The sequence below is a fragment of the Rhineura floridana genome, chromosome 4, assembly GCF_030035675.1.
Source record: "Rhineura floridana isolate rRhiFlo1 chromosome 4, rRhiFlo1.hap2, whole genome shotgun sequence".
Lineage (NCBI taxonomy): Eukaryota > Metazoa > Chordata > Lepidosauria > Squamata > Rhineuridae > Rhineura > Rhineura floridana.
In genome coordinates this window covers 132477622-132495461 of record NC_084483.1, presented here as the reverse complement: position 1 = coordinate 132495461, position 17840 = coordinate 132477622, and the positions used below count along the sequence as shown (strand labels likewise).

The window sequence follows — 17840 nt, the reverse complement described above, 5'->3', positions numbered from 1 at the left end:
TGCCTAAGAAGCGACTTGCTTCCCTCTTTGGCATAAAGCAAGCAAGCACCATGGTACCCAGCTGGTGTGCACTGTCTGAATCAGGCCACTGGTCCATCTAGTTCAGTGTTGCAGAACTGAGTGGCTACAAGTGGAGCCACTGCTGTGCCATCTTCCTGTCTGCAGCTGTGCTGCTGTTCATCAGGACCAGGATGAGGCAGAGCAGGGTGACGGCAAAGATGAGGGAAGCACTGAGTTGGCAGTAACAGCACTGTCACCCAGTACTTCCTCTGCTGTTGCTGCCACCTGTGCAGTGATGCATCATTCTGCTGGTTCTGAGCTCCTCCTTCCACCCGCTGTATGCACAAGCAGATGGAAGTGCCACTGGCAGGATTCCCACTGCCAGCAGCTAGAGGACTCCTCCAAAACAAGGCGTTCTGGGGGCAGGATTGAACCAACCCAGGATCCATTGGATTCCAAGACAGCCCCCTACATTCATGCAATGGTATCAGGCCTAATCTGGGCTGATTGCTGCACCAGCTCCAGGCTGGGCTAGGAGCGGGGAAGGAATTTTGATTGCTCCCATAGTCAAGATGTGTCATTTGCTCTATTGTCTCCAGGAATTTTTTTTGTAGTTACTGAATAAGTACAAACTACTGTGTTGATTATGAGAGCCAGTGTGGCATAGTGGTTGGAGTGCTGGACTACGACCTGGGAGACCAGGGTTCAAATCCTCACACAGCCATGAAGCTGACTGGGTGACCTTGGGCCAGTCGCTGCCTCTCAGCCTCAGAGGAAGGCAATGATAAAACCACCTCTGAATATGCTTACCATCAGCGGTGTCACTAGCGGGAGTGCAGGGGGGTACGGACCTCTGGCGCGCGCCCTCCCAGGGGCATGGACAGGGGTGGTTGGTCTTGCACGCGCGCAAGTGCACACACTCACCATGCTCCACACTGACGGTGGAAGGCCATCCAGGCTTCACCGCCAGTGAGCAGACGCCTGCTTTTGGCATGCACCGGACCGGGTGCCGGGGGGCAGCGGCGTCACTAGCAGGAGGGCAGGGGGAGTGCAGCTCTGGGTGTCACCCGGGTGCGATCTGCACCCCCCGCACCCTGGTAGTGACGCCCCTGCTTACCATGAAAACCCTATTCATAGGGTCACCATAAGTCGGAATCGACTTGAAGGCAGTCCATTTCCATTTTACCGTGTTGATTAGAGAAGTTTAGTAGCCTTGATGCATATTACAAACTATCAAATTATTCTGCTTACCTTTACCAAACAGTTTTGGCAACACAATGAGTGGCTGGATATTGTTATTGATGACCGATTGCCCACTTTCAAAGACCGTTTGGTTTTTCTGCACTCTGCTGATCACAATGAATTCTGGAGCGCATTATTGGAAAAAGCCTATGCCAAGTAAGCCATGTAGATCATGTGATCCAGATATTATTCTTGGTTTCCTGTGTTGTCACCACTTGTACTTTGTTGCTATCTACTCTCACAGTGACCTGTGTGGTCTGTGAAATCTGATTCTGCAAGCAGATATCAAGGCATGGTATTTTAGCTCTCTGTGTTATAACATCTACTACCATTACCATCACTGCCACTACTCTACCATCTTTTATCACTGCTCTGCTTTTCATTCTCTTTTATTGATGTTTCATTGCATTATATTGTTTTTTGTTGTATGCTGCCTCGGTCAGAGTGTTTCTTCAGAAAGATACCGGGTAAATCTTAAAATAAGTAACTACTCTTACTGCTGCTACTACTATTACTGCTGTTTCTGGCAACCCAAAGATTACTGATGAAAGAATGTTTTTAATTATAACTGTGTTTTAGAATGTTTTTAACTGTAGTTGTGTTTTATTTAGAATACTTTTCTTTTTCTTGTTGAATTGTTTTGTTGATGTATTTGCAGCCCTGGGAATCTTTGAGAAGAACGGTGAGATATAGAATTAATTAATTAATTAATGATCACTGATTGTGCACTGGCACTGATTAATACATAGAAGGGATACAATCCTGGTCCAAGGGCTCATGGAAGAGACTGACATGGGAGGGCAGAAAGGCCAAGGGTTAGTGAAAAGAGACAGTGAAGCATCATCAAGATGCTATTTAGGAAGAGCAAGAAAAGTGAGGCAACAGTAGCTCAGGAAAACATTCTTGAAGAATTGAGATACAGGATGTGGAGGGGAGAGAGATGCATTTTGATGATTTTTCAGCTGGTAAGGGTCTAATACCTTAAAATGAAGTGAGGTTATAACAGTATGGTTTGGATTCACATTTCAAAGTGAATTTGGAGGCTCTTGCTTATCCAAACCATATGAGGACTTTCAAGGGAAGCTAAACAAATCTTTATAAAAGTTGCAAAATGACAGAAGGGTTCCAAAGTTGTGGCTGCATACATTTTATTATTTATTTATGTATTTATTTACTTTATATCCCGCCCTTCCTCCTAGAAGGAGCCCTGGGCCACAAACAAAAACACCAAAAACACGAACAACATTTTAAAAACAAAATGTTTAAAAAACACATCAAAACAAAACATCTTTAAAAACATATTAAAACAAAACATTTTTAAAAACATCTTTAAAAAAAAATCTTTAAAAACATATTAAAAGCAATTCCAAAACAGACGTAGACTGGGATGAGGTCTCTACTTAAAAGACTTGTTGAAAGAGGAAGGTCTTTAGTAGGTGCCAAAAAGATAACAGAGATGACACCTGCCTAATATTTAAGGGGAGGGAATTCCAAAGAGTAGGTGCCACAACACTAAAGGTCCACTTTCTATGTTGTGCGGAACTGACCTCCTGATAAGATGGCATCTGCAGAAGGCCCTCACCTGCAGAGTGCAGTGATTGACTGGGTATATAAGGGGTAAGATAATCTTTCAGGTATCCTGGTCCCAAGCTGCATAGGGCTTTGTACATCAAAACCAGAACCTTGAACTTGGCCCAGTAGCTCATTTAAAGCACATGACTTCCCCAAAGAACCCTGGGAACTGTAGTTTACCCTCACAGAGCTATACCTAGCACTGTTAACAAACTACAGTTCCCAGGATTCTTTGGGGGAAGTCATGTGCTTTAAATGTATGGAATGTACACAGCCATACTATTAGTAGCTGCAGTAGTGTGTCTTTTGATTTTTACTCCAGCTGTAGTTTCTTTACCTCGTTCAGCCTTTGCCATCCTAGCACCCTCCAGATGTTTTGGAAAACAACTCCCATCAGCCACAGCCAGCACACTGTGCTGATCTAGCTCTTGAGTAGTTTTCAGCAAGGTACAATATGCTAGAAATCTCTGCCATAGAAACCTTTCAAAATACATGGAGCATGTGCAAGAACCTAGATGCTTTGGAAGCAGGTATGGAAGGATCTGCCAATTTCAGTTCTCTCAGTTTCTCATTTTTCCAATCTTAAATTCGGTTCTCTACATTTTTGCAGCAATATATTTTTTGAAAACATGTTCATGAACATTCTTTAGTTCAAATTTATCTTAAACTCATTTTATCCTAATAAACTCATTTTTATTCTCAGTTTTGACACATTTTTGCAAGCAATTTCTCCTAATATAATACATTTTTATATTATTTTCACTAATATTTTTATGCACACTTGCCCCTAATATGTGCATTTTGGAAAACATTGGTTGGGGAACTGCATCGCAAAATTCAGAGAAGTGCACATTTTGAAGGATGACTGTGTTTCAGTTTTCAAATTGTTTCAGAAAGTGCAAATGTGATAAATTTGGCTTTAAATATGAACTGAATCAAATTTTCCCATCCCTATTTGGAAGCAATCTTTGATTTATGTAAGGCTTGTCTAGGAGGCTTTTCTAGTAAGTTATGCCAATCAACAATGCAGCAATTTTCAAAGTGGTATATAAAATGAATGCTACTATTGACCAAGAAGCTTGGATGAGTTCTTGGTCAAATTTATCTTGTTTTGTATTTGTGTATATGATTTTTTAAAATTGTCAATGTCAGGTTGAATGGAAGTTATGAAGCTTTAAAAGGTGGAAGCACAATTGAAGCAATGGAAGATTTCACAGGAGGAGTTGGAGAAATGTATGAAATTAAAAAGGCGCCAGAAAACTTCTATGAAATCTTGAAAAAAGCTCTGAAACGAGGCTCAATGGTGGGCTGTTCTATTGATGTAAGTGACAGAATAAAGCGGAGTTTGAATTTTTTTCCATGTGGATTTGTTTGCTGCTCTGAACAATTTTGCCACGTTGCTGAGTTCCATGATATGGAGTAGGGAGGGACAGGGTATCAAAGCATCTGCTGGCATGCTGTCATAATGCATTAATTAATTAGTTCATTAATACATTGCACTTAATAACATCTACATTTGAGGAGTAGCAGTAATCAAAAATGTGCAGCCTGAACCTACCCATGTCTGCTCAGAAAGGAAGTCCTATCGATTTCAAAGATATTTACTCTCAAGTAAGTATGCATACAATTGCAGCCCTGATGTTGAGAGCTGGCAACCTGTGCAAGATTGGTACATAGCCGAACAAGGATCTGTATTTCCCACAGCCCATCTCAGCATGTTAGTCACTATACCATATTGCAGCCCTCTGCTGGGGATCCAGCAAGCCCCAAAATCTTTTGAAAACAATTAGAGGCCTCCATGACCACAACAGAACTTCTCCTCCCCCTGCACCTCCCAATCTACTCTGGGGGTTCCCCCTATGTAGCAGATTTAGAGGCAAGATTTGGGGGCAGTGCGAAGACACAGAGGCGAAGTTTCATTGCACTTGCAAAAGTCATTCCACTCACACAGTGATTTAGTTGGATACAACCCCTTTTTTCTAATGTCCCAGGCTATGGTCTGAAGGCACATAAGGCTAACATCCTGCTGAAGTTAAGCAGGGTCAGGTCTGGTCACTGCCTGGATGGAAGACCGCCTGGGAACCATAGGTAAGCCTCCTTGAGTTTCTATTATGAAAGGAAAGGTAGGGTATAAATATAATAAATAAATAAACTAAAACAGCTAGGTTGGCGGGGACAAGAGAGAGGGCATTTTCAGTGGCGGCCCCCACTCTATGGAACTCCCTCCCATATGACCTTCGACATGCCCCTTCCCTGAATGTATTCCGCCAAGCTTTGAAGATCTGGCTCTTCAGACAGGCCTTTGGGACTTACGGGGAGGGTTAAATTTTTACGACCAATAGCCTACTACTCTGTACTGGAACTGTTTTATTGTTTTATTGTTATATTGTATTTTATGATGTATTTTATTATGATGTAATGTATTGTTGTTAAATTGTACGTCGCCTAGAGTGGCCATTGGCCAGATAGGCGACCCACAAATTAAATTATTATTATTATTATTATAAATAAATTATGTGGTCACTCACTTTTACATAAGAACATAAGAAGACCCTGCTGGATCAGGCCTGTGGCCCATCTAGTTCAACATCCTGTCTCACAGTGACCTACTAGATGCCCATGGAAAGCAAGTAGGATCTTAGCACAAGAGCACTTTTCCCCTCCTTCAGTTTCCAGCAACTGGTATTCAGAAGCATTCTCCCTTCCTCTATGTATACATCATGTTACTTCAATAAGACTAGAACTTTAAAAATATGTTTCCATGCTTTAGATTAGCAGTGCAGCTGAGTCAGAAGCTCGGACCCCCTACGGTCTTATAAAGGGTCATGCCTACTCAGTAACTGGTATTGATGAGGTAAGTAGCTTTTTTGTTGTGATTTTTCTTGCTGGGAAGAGGATTGATGGAAAACAAGGCAGAACCTCTTTTTAATTCAGTGGAGGGAAAGGAAGGAAACCAAGCCTGTTTATGCTATTCTCAGTGATACATGTGATATAATTTGGGAAAGCAGCATGCTTTAGAGTTGCTGGGGTACTGTATTAGTAGGCAGCACACAGTGTGTACAATGTATGTACTTTGGGAAGCTCTCCAGGAAGAGACTCAACATGATGTTCAGCTATAAACTACCAGAGGCTTGATTATCTGTCTTGTGATGAGAATTTAATCCACAGTAATTGCGTTACTTGGCATTATAAAGAATAATTGCTCCTTAGTTAAGATGCCAGGATGAACACAGATGACAAGATTCTCAGTATAGGCTAAAAAGACCTTTCTGATAAGTGCAAGTCTTTTTTGCATTGGAAAGCTATTCTGTATTCTTCTTTCTCTGTCTTGCTTCTCTTCTCACCAGGTTAACTACCAAGGCCGGAATGTGAAGCTCATTCGAGTTAGGAACCCATGGGGTCAAGTGGAGTGGAATGGTGCTTGGAGTGACAAGTTAGTGTATTTAGTGTTCCAAGAATGTTTATTATACACAAGCTCTTCAGAAAAAAAAGTCACATGTTATTGAAAACACACAACCGAGACATAGAGCAGACCCACTAAAAATGTTTGACTTCCACGGGTGTCCTTTGAGCATGACTACAATTGGATGTCATCCAATATTTAGTAGATGCTAAATATTGGTGATATGATCCATGAGTGAATGACCAAGTTTGGGAAACTGCTGCAATGTTAAAACTGAGAGGCAGCACAATCCTAAGAAGGGGCTGGGAGGTGCAGAGTGGTAGATTCACTGCCACACCAAGAGCCCTGTCTGCCAGAGCAGAAGACTAGGATCACACCCTCTCCAGGAGTTGGACTGGTTTAGGATTCCCCCCCCGATCTGCCTAAGCAATTTTTGTCCCTGCAATGCTCCATTTTGGGCTCTTCAACAGTGATAGCATTGCTCCAGTGAGCATCTGCAGGGCATCTGCAGCAGAACCACCACCAGTTCTGAGTAATTAGGATTGTACTGTATGAGTGTGAAAGCACATTTCAAGCACTCTGCAGAGGGGTTTCCAGACCAGTCCTGTGCTCCACACCACAGCCTGCTATTGAGCCTCTCCCTCTTTGATCCTAGCTGGAGCACAAGCATACCAAAGAAGACCTTTTCAAATGGGCTTACTTCTAGATTAGGTCCTGCATGCACAATACTCTGTGTACACCAGCCAGCTGATGCCTTCGCACCTCATCTCACCTCCCATGTGCCACCACACAAGGATTTCTGGGCACACCGGGCAACTGTTTGTTGGTGAGGGGACCTGGCTGGCAGCTGCTCCCAAAATACACAGTATGGGAGGTGGTTGCTGTGTGGTCAGTTGTCAGAAATCCTGACCCAGTCTTACATCCCACTTCCAGGCATTGGCAGGACTGCTGAGCTGACTGTGGCTGCTGTCAGCACCAGGTCAGGTACAGAGCTCCCCTCATAAAAAAAAAAGTATGGGACTTGGAACCATTGTCCCGATTTGCCTTGCCTAAGGACATAGGGATCGGGCCTGTGAGGCACTCTTCTGATCTCCTAGGCTCTCAGCCAGTGCCCAACCTGGCCGACCACTGCCACCGGGCCTGGCCCATGCAGACCAGCAGATGAAGACATCTGCTAAATACTAACCCTCTCCAGCAGCACAGACCAAGGGTTAGAACTGCATCTTCAGTATCTGAAATCAACAGAAACCATTAAAAAGAAATGTAAAGAATGATGGGAATCATTTATACTTTTGGAATGAATATGGGAAATATAAGATATGAAGCTTGTTTTGCTCACTCTGATAGTAATGGTGGTTTCTTTTTAAAATATCTCTCAAACATGTCTTTATAAGTCATGGAGGTAACATTTCATTTCTGAGCACACTGAAGTACAAGTAAATCTTACTGAAATCAGTGGGATTTTCCATTGTTAAGATTAGACTCTTACTGGGAACATACACCATAAAGAATGGCTGTGCATAAATATGCAGCCCTGCTTTATTACACTTATGTGCACACACACTGTCACATACGCACATTTTGCAATTAGACAACTTTTGAAAAATAAATTCATGAAGATCTCCATTAGCTGTAGCATGCTGAGCATTCTAACTCAGAAGCAAGACCCACTTAAGTTATGTGAGTGTTGGTATTGCATCTTTAGGACCAAACTAGATGGGAAAGTCATATACATTTTATCCACATGTCTTCACTGTTCTCATACAAACCAGGGATTTGAGGGGTGGTATTCTGTATATGAAAAGGAGCAAAACCTGCCCTCTCTCATCATGCTGTGCTTTAAGAAATGTTATTCCAGTTTCTCTCGCTTCCGATATCAGAGCTGTGCTGGGAGAAAATTGTTTAAAGCAACAGAATATAACAAGGTAATGCATGAGGAGGGGTTTCTCTACTTTTCCTCAGTTCTAGGAGCTCCTTTCTGTATAAAAAATAGGTCATCATCCCCACTTCATGAATGATACCTTGTCATAAGTAAGTGACTGTGAGATATAAATGCAGGACTTTAGATACCCCACAATAACCTAGTTTGGTTTTCAGATAGAAAAATAGATATATAATATTATCAATACACTATAAGATACATACATTATAAACAAATGCAATTTTAAATGTTGGCTATTTTGTACAGGGAGCTTCCAAACCTCTAAGCAAACATATTACTATTGAATAAGCCTGGAGTGTACATATCCAAGTCTCCATATTTATACATATTTATACAGCTGTATAATGAATGATCTTATTAATTGACTTTATTTGTAACCTTGCATAAATCTATTAAGTAAAAGCCAGCTCTAATTGTGCTCCAGTTACAGGAAATTTCCCCACTGAGAGGCAGAATAACAAAATCAGTAGACTCCAGCTACTGATTTAAAATATGAAAGTTATAGTATATTCTCATGTGAAATACCAGAATATGCACAAAATGAGATTAAGTATGCCCATCTGTTTTGCAGAGAAAGATGGAATATATATGGGGGATATAAATGTTATTGTAAATAAAATCAAGTATTTCATAAGTTTTGCCTCTTTCTCTTCAAGTGCCCCTGAATGGCGTTCCATCAACCCATCTGAGAAAAGACGTTTGTATCAGACAGCACTAGATGATGGAGAGTTCTGGTAAATGCTGATTAAAATGATAAATGCATTAAAGCAAGAGCAATCCAGGATGTATTTTTAGTAGATAATTGGCCCTGTTGGGGTGTTCATCCTCCTTGCTCCTTGCCAGGGCTTGGCAGTGTACCTGGGCTCCCTCTTGCATATGTTTTCCACATGACGTATCCAGTATATCCAAGCCTCAGTTCACTATATAAGAAATGGGAATAATAATCCCATTTCTCCATCTGAGCCTCAATTTCCTTTCTTCTTCCCTGGATCAACCACACATAAAGAGAGCAAGAAAAAAAATGCATGCACAGACACATTTCATTTTTCCAAGGGATCTGGGTAAAAATCAGATTCGGTAGAATCAATATTTTGAGAACAAGCCTCTTGAGAGCTACTGCTACATGTATACATATAACCAACCAGGGTCGCTGCCCTTAGCAATGGGCAAGAGAGCAGAGAGCTTGACTGGAGTTAGACCAGCCTAGGTGGCTGGGCAGGTGGAGAGGCCTCAGTGCAGACCAGATGATACACTTCACCTCTCTGGGGCTTTAAAGTCCTGGTGCTGCCGCCCCCTCCTTCATTTCATGTTCCTTTGCTATGGATAGGTTCAGTCACTGGCTCACAGGGCTAGGATGGAATTTTACCCTCCGTATAATTGGCCTTCTTGCAGCGAGGTTTTTGCCTTCTTCAGAGCAATATGCCTCTGTTCTAAGTATTTGTGCCATTTTCTTTGTCACAACTTTGGCTGGCCGATGAAGGGCATTGGTAGGAACAATAGTCATTGAAGGGAACTAGGGTTGCCAGGTCCATGGCCTGAGACTGATCCTGTATCTGTAGGAGAAGAGAAGGTCAGCCAAGTGCAGGTGTTCTTGCAACACTGTAATGGGAAAAACCACAAGGTGGAATTCTCCCTCCCCCTTCCACAACTTTTAAAGATACAGAAGACCTCTTGGAGGCTGGGCCTGTTAACCAAGAGGTCTTCTGTATCTTTAAAAGTTGTGGAGGGGGGAGGGAGAATTCCACCTTGTGGTTTTTCTCATTACAGAGTTGCAAGAACACCTGCACTTGGCTGACTTTCTCTTCTCCTAAAGATACAGGATCAGTCTCAGGCCAAGAACCTGGCAACCCTAAAGGGAACCCCTGTAAGGGTCTTGAGTGAAAGGCTACTTTGAAGGCCATGGTCCCACTTAAGGGGGAGGGGTCTGACTCTGGCTGTCAACCACCCACATTGCAGATGGGGCTTTCCCAGAATGGCCCACATTGGGGTGGACTCAGGGATGTAGTTGTTTGGGGTCTCAGGGGATCTTATACCCCTTACTTTTTGGGGAGCAGGATCCTTTTGTCTCCAGCATCTTACAAGACAATCAGCATGAAAGGGGAGTATGTTAGCCACTGAGAGAAGTCTTTTAACATGCTCCATCCTTTCCTGCTGATTGGAGCCAATCAGAGTGAAAGGCAGTGAGTCAGCCATTGAGAAGACTCTTTTCAGTAGCTAACACTCTCCCCTTTCATGCTTATTGGCTCCTAGTGACGTCTGTTGTGGGAGGAGGCATTAAGAAGGATCTCATTCTCAACCCAGCAGCAAAACAAAAGGGGGGCGTAGCTGTTACTATCATGAAGGGACCCTGCACTTCTGAATTTGCCACCGCATTACTGAGTGGACTCCTTATGCCCTTGTTGTTCTCCCAGCCAGTGGGCTGGGTAAGGACTATCAACCAGCAGATGGGCTGTCTAATCACATTATCCTTTCCCTATGCCATGCTACCCCTTCATATGACTATAACCAAGGGACAAAAAAATTGTGTCCTTTGTTTTCCCAATCTCACTGTGTTGTTGGCTCCTGGACACTCAACTCCTGTGAACTGAGCACAATTAGCTCACAGACAGGTGTGAACTGCCATCATTTTATACATCAGCTGCTAATTCAGATAAAGATACAGACCCAGAGCTAAAACAGTGATTTTCGAAGGAATTCAGGGATTAATATTTATTTGGGCTACATTATTCTACAGACTAGTAGTTAGTCATAGTATGACTTCTCTTTTTGTCTTACATAGGATGAAGTTTGATGATTTCCAATCCCGTTTTGACAAAGTTGAGATCTGCAACCTCACACCTGATGCTCTTGAGGATAATGCTACTCATAAATGGGAGGTGACAGTCCACCAAGGCAGCTGGGTCAGGGGCGCCACTGCTGGAGGGTGCAGAAACTTCATAGGTGTGTACAATGAATGTCTTAGCACATTTTTGTACTCTTAGGGAAGAAACCAGAAGAGACACCTACACAACCCTACATCTTCCCCATCATTCTTCACAATGGATGCCAACACATTAAGCAGCTTAAACAATAGCTCAGCTTAGACTTCCATCCTGTTGTTGAAGCCAGGCCTGTGCCCTCTCACTTGGGCCCAATTCAAACAGTGCATTTCTTGTCTGGCTTTCCTGATACAAATTTAAATCAAAATATCACAAATATGGTGGCAGCAATTTTTATGGTCTCTCACCTAGACAAATAGTACTCTCTCAAAAGGGATCACAGAAGATGCTGCCAGCCATATCCAAGATTATTTATTTATTTACTTACTTATTGCATTTATACCCTGCCTTTCTTTCACCATAGAACCCAAGCATCATACATTTGGTTTCCAGGTGGTCACCCATCCAAGCACTAAACACTAAAACCTGTTTATCTTCAGCAAGGTGGTGGCCTCATGTGCCTTCAGACCATAGCCTGGACCAGATTGCCTAGACCAGATATTGTCCAAGTGAGTGTGAACCTGAGAAGACCAGGTCTACTCACACAGGCAAGAAATACATTCTATAAATAACCTATGCAAATATAAATACTAATGGAGGTTTTGATGCCCCTGTTGGCACTGAAAGCTTCACTACATCATCATCATTATTAAGAGGATACAGCTTGTCAAAACAATCTTGGGACAACTGAAGATATTTACTTAATTGGAATTCCTCAGTTGACAGTACTAGTGCATGCTATGGGGTGGGACAGAGCGGAGTGCCGGTGAGATTGGGGCTGTGGGTGCAGCAATGAGACTGTTGGATTAGCTGACTGTGATCTTACTAGTGCCACCTCACAACCCTGACTTCACCACTGTCCTGCCCCATCCAGGTAAGCAACAGTAATGCCCGTGTTGATAGAGCAGCCCCCCCATGTGTCACGGCTGCCTGTTGAGGACAAAATAATTTCAGGCTCATGACTATTTATTTATTATTTGATTTATATCCCGCCCTTCCTCCCAGCAGACTGTTGGCTGAACTCAGAGTGGAGACGGTAGTCCCAAGCTTTCAAGGGCTGTTTGGAAAGAAATATGTCAAGAAACTAGTCCACAGTGCCCAGTGAGGAGATGTCAGTAGGCTCTACTGCTTCCCTGAGTGAGCCCTCCAACTATTAAGTAACTAGTCCTCAAGAAAGGGATGAGGGCTAGACTCTTAACAATCCAAGTGAAGTTCTAGTGTTAGAGATAATAATTGGTCTGAAGATATTAGTCTTGAAGGAATAATTAGTCTTGAATATAAGGAAGATATTTTATCATGATGTTCTTTGATAGCATTTTTAGGATTAATATTTGCCTATTTCAAGCATGTTGCTATATACTATAAATGTTCCATGACTAAACATATACCCATTAAAAAATACAAGCAAACCTTTGAATTTATTATGAACATTGATGAATATTATGGGGAGAAAACCCACAGTACAAAAATGGGAACATGCATTTTCTCCAATTCAATTTCTTTTTCAGTTGTTTGTTTTTAAGAAACCATTCTACTGTCTAATTTCCAGAAACATTTTGGACAAATCCACAGATCAAGCTCCAGCTGACAGAAAAAGATCATGGTGAAGATGATTGCACATTTATAGCAGCTCTAATGCAAAAAGACCGCCGTAAACTCAAGAAACTGGGAGCTCAAATGCTAACAATAGGATTTGCTATCTATGAGGTATTTCCCTCTACAACAGTGTGATGGTTCACCCTGACAGGGCCAATCAGGCACCTGACAAGGCACAGCTTTTGATGGGGTGATTGCCCCTGAGCCTTTTTCCTCACTTTTGGTTCAATTTGGAGCTGAGTCACTTCATCATCGCTAACTGCTCAGAGCTTGCTGCACTGGCCTCCTGCTTAGATAGGCAATTCCTCAGGAATGGGGGGAGGGAGGGGTAGCTTTCTCACCAATGCTGGCTGTGATTGCTTCTTGTACTGACACCTTCCCAACTCTTCCTAGTTGTCCAAAAATGGCACATAATGGTCATTCAGAAGAAAGTGTCTCACATGGCATAAAGTAAATTCCTAGGATGAAGGTCAAGTTCATATCCCTTTGGATTTATATTCAATGGGATCCTGGTCTGAAGCTCATTTTGGTTACTAATTGGTTATATATTCACTATTAGGCAAAAACCTTGCGGTTTAAGAACATACCTATAGCCAACAGATATTTCTAACAAACTTTAAAAAGCAGGGAAATTAGCAGCTATAGTGAATGCACCAGAGGAGCAGGAGACATGACCTCTCCTCTCTGAGATATTGTACTGCCCTACAAATTTGTCAGTGTGCCAGTGTGGCGTAGTGATTACAGTGTTGGATTACGACTTGGGAGACCAGGGTTCGAATCCCCACACAGCCATGAAGCTCACTGGGTGACCTTGGGCCAGTCACTGCCTCTCAGCCTCAGAGGAAGGCAATGGTAAACCCCCTCTGAATACCGCTTACCATGAAAACCCTATTCATAGGGTTGCCATAAGTCAGGATTGACTTGAAGGCAGTCCATTTCCATACAAATTTGTCAAAATGCAAACACAATTTGGGTTGGTCTTTCACAGTCCAGTCCACTTCCTGTGTAGCCTGGAAGAATTTGGTAACGTGCCTCTGAGCATATGGTGAGTGGCGGCCACACTTGCCATCTCCAAAGATGGAGAATTACATTTTTGTATGTTTGTTGGTGTTTTTCTTACTTTGCATCATTTCTATGTTACTACTGTTGCTGCAGAGAATCTAACCTAGACAATTCTATTTCTCTCATTATTCATCCTAGAAATCTGTGTCAAATTTGTTTTTATTAATTTCAAAGCCTTTTTATTGGTCAGTGTCATGATGGTGAAGACAGCCATTTGTGTTTCAAACTGGAGGTTATGTTCTATGTCTATTTTGGGTGCATTAACAGTTGAATCTGAAACTGCAGTTTGATGTAAAATCAGACTGATTCCAATATGTTGCTACTTAAGCAATGAATCTAGCTGCTGGAAAAAACAAACTTGGCCTGCCCAAGATGCATGTTTTCAGCCTGCTATGCTTAAACTAATCCACGTAATGAAAGGTGGGCATGGTCAATTAAAAACATAGAGCACACCTAGACATTTACTAGAATATATTTCACTTCTCACTGTTTTATCTTGTGCAAACTGAGATATTCCTCATGTCCATTGGAGACTATTCTGCAGAATAGTCAGCACCCTTAATCCACAATTGTTTTTCGAGTTTTTTAGTGCAATTTTGCAAAGTACTGCTGTACTTCAAATATTCACAGAAACAGAAGCAAAAGAAAATGATTTACTATAGGAAACTTCACTAAAATTGCAAGGTAAATTAAACATATTGAGTTATCTGAACTATATCAACTGTCTTAATATTGTTGCTTCCTCCTCGCTAAAACAAGATCAGTACAGCACATGTCTTGTTTTTGCTATTTGGGCTAATTGCAGGTGTTGCCACTACTCACCATATGCTCAGAGGCACATGTTACCAAATTCTTCCAAGCTACACAGGAAGTGGACTGGATTATGAAATAACAACCCAAATTGTGTTTGCATTTTGGCAGAGGGAAAGCCCTTTTCCTTTCCAAAAGGAAAACATTGTGAACAGTACCGTTGTTTTTCAGGTTTCCCCCCACCTTTTTAGCCATGACTGTCTAAAGTGAAATAAACCTCTGGCATGGGTGTGTCCCCCTGATTAGCCAAGCCGAACAGCTGTGAGTCTGCATTTTAGAACACTGACCTTACTGAGCATGCCCAACACTATAATAGGCTTCAATGTTAAATTTCTTAAATTAATTAAAAATCAGCCATGCATTTTTTTAACTTTTAAACTGCAGAAGATGAAGGGCAAAGTATGGGGCAAAGTCAGTAATAGGATTACAGGTACTCTGTGAACATGGCTGATTTTTAATTAATTTCAACAAATTATGAAACCACTGAGAAAAAAGTCTAACAGGAGTCTGGATTTTTTTTGGTTTTATATTTTGAACTCTCAATTCTCTCTGAGTGTTTTGTGTACTGCCATGAAAACTTAGGGGGTGGTTAAGCAAGCGTTTCTGAGTTCAGGACTATAACTTTTGTAAAGTTTTGTTTTGAAATGTGCTTATGGGAAGCAGCAGAATGGCATGGGGGTATTTTCAATTTAACATGCGAAAAATTTAACATTCTCCTAACATGCAGAATGCGAAAAATCCATGCTGGCTATAATATGCAGCTACTCTTGTAGCTGTATAATACACACAGAGATTTTTATATCGCTATTTTGTTTAAAATATCAAAGCAGTTTACAAGGTAAGAAAACAACAACCATACAATAAAAACATTAAAAATACAATAAAAACAAAGGTCAACTATTGTGAAAAGACATATTCTTAATTGCCTGCATAAACCTGGTGGAACAGAAAGGTTTTCAGCAGGTGTTTAAAAGTTTAAAACAGAAAGTTCAGAACAGAAGACAGAGCTTTCCAAAGGACTGGGCCAATGACACTGAAGGCTCAATTTTATGTTGATGTTAAATGAACCTCGCCAACTCAGGGGATGACCAAAGCCGCTCCAGATGATCTCAGTAATCGAGCTGGGGTATAAGGGTTCAGGTGGTCCCTATGATACTCCGGACCTAATTAATACAAGGATCTTGAACCTGGTTTGGTAGTGGATGCAGTGCAGATGTTTCAAGAGTGGTGTCACATGTTGTTGGCCACATGCTTCCATCAGCAATCTGGCCACCGCATTTTGCACCAAGCTGGAGCTTCCAAACCAGGGCCAAGGGCAGCTCTACAAAGAGCGCATTGCAGTAATCCAGCCTCGAATTTACCAGCACGTGGACTACAGGCTGCCTCTGTCCAGGAATGGCCATAGCTGACAAACCATACAAAGCTGGTAAAAGACACTCCTAGAAAAAAAATAAAAATCAGCTTCATAAATCTTGAATGTTCATATGTAGCTTTCCCCTATATAACATTGAACTCTATATTTGATATTCATTTTGCTACACTTGAAGTAAATGTATAGCAATACACAAATAAAGTAGCAGCTGAAATCAAAGGGCAACAGACCACCATCCCAATTTGGAATTTGAAGTCTTAGGTGTATGAGTCAAACTATGAAAGAGAACAGATTATCTGATGTATCTGTCTAGCTAATAAATGAATAATGGAGTCTATGTGAAATCCAATTGCAGAGCCCCAGGCAAGATGAACACTTGACAAAGGATTTTTTCCGCTACCATCCGTCCAAGGCCAGGAGCAAGACTTACATAAACGTAAGGGAAGTCTCTGACCGATTTGCACTACCTCCTGGGGATTACATTGTTATGCCTACCACATTTGAACCACATCAGGAGGCTGATTTCTGCCTGAGAATTTTTTCTGAGAAAAAAGCTATCACTAAGTAAGTATGATTAGCAGGTATCTCATGCACCTGAGGGAAAATTTAAAAGTGCAAGTTTACATTTGCAGCTAGCTCTTACTGAAAGTTCATGGTGGAGGTTCACATGTTGAGGTCCCTGGAATAAGTCAGTTCCCTCCTCAAAAGATACTGCTTAGCCTCTCAGCTGCAAACCCCTTTGTCCTTTCCCATTTGAGCATCTTGAAAGGAATGCTGAGTGAGCATTTGAAAGGATTTACATGACTGAAGCACTATATATTGGAGTTGCAGGGACCTGCAATCACCCCTCTTCTATAATGTAAGAAGTGGGCATGAGGCACAATTACATTGTACAAACAGATCAAGATATCTGATTTTTCATATGGAATTCCAAATGGAAAATACTATTACTATTACTATTATTTTTTTAAATCTGGATTCATACTTGCTTCTCACAGGGAGATGGATGGAAATGTCAATGTTGATCTGCCAGAGGTATGTCATGGATGTTAAATGAATGATTGGATAAATCAGTGTAATCAAATATAATGTTGCATTAAGGTTAATCGAAACGGTTTCATTTCATCTGAGATGAAAATTGAAAATTGAAAATTTTTAATTATGTTTTATTGTGTTTTTGTATTTTAACCTGTTTTATCATGCTGTACACCGCCCTGGGAGCTTATTACTATAGGGCGGTCTAAAAATGTAATAAAATAAATAAATAAATAAATGGCAATACCAATTGAATATAATAATAAAATACAGAATGACTGGGTCTGTCAAACAAATGTTAACATGTCTGTTTTCCAAGATGTAACTGGGAATGCAGTTAGCAGAAATATTAAAATACTATTTTTATTCCTCCATTAATAATCTTTGGATTAGCTTCCTGAACCATCATCACCCCAACAAGAAACGGAAGAAGAGGAGCAATTCCGGACATTATTCAAACAGATTGCAGGACAGGTAACAATATACAAATAAACCAGAAACAAAACCATATCCCAGCTGAAATCTGGAAGACCAGCAGGGCCATAGCTCACTGGTAGAACATATGTTTTGCGTGCAAAGGTTCCAGGTTCTGTCCCTGGCATTTCCAGCTAGAACTGGCTGGAAAGACTCCTGTCTGACCCTGGAGATATGCTGAGAGTCTGTGTAGGCAATACTGAGCTAGATACCCCAGTGACCTAATTCAGCATAACTCCAATTCCTGTGTTCTTATTGTAACTCAGTTGCCCTAACCCTGAACAGGCTTCCATACCTGCAGCATCTTATCTTATTAGATACATCTACATAAGCAAAAATATACAATGTACAGTA

At 41.5% G+C, this 17840-nt stretch overlaps 1 protein-coding gene across 3 annotated transcripts in view; it reads left to right on the top strand.

Annotated features, from left to right (window-relative positions):
• Positions 1-17840, top strand: part of CAPN9 (calpain 9) — a 46087-nt gene that overhangs the window by 11816 nt on the left and 16431 nt on the right. For 2 of the 3 annotated variants that reach the window (XM_061626383.1, XM_061626381.1), the window contains 10 exons: positions 1265-1398; positions 3967-4135; positions 5585-5668; positions 6162-6247; positions 8816-8893; positions 10939-11099; positions 12687-12844; positions 16333-16541; positions 16976-17012; positions 17406-17486. In XM_061626383.1, coding sequence (XP_061482367.1) covers positions 1265-1398; positions 3967-4135; positions 5585-5668; positions 6162-6247; positions 8816-8893; positions 10939-11099; positions 12687-12844; positions 16333-16541; positions 16976-17012; positions 17406-17486 — 1197 coding nt within the window. The remainder of the gene's footprint in view (positions 1-1264; positions 1399-3966; positions 4136-5584; positions 5669-6161; positions 6248-8815; positions 8894-10938; positions 11100-12686; positions 12845-16332; positions 16542-16975; positions 17013-17405; positions 17487-17840) is intronic. The other variant, XM_061626382.1, reaches the window with a different exon arrangement.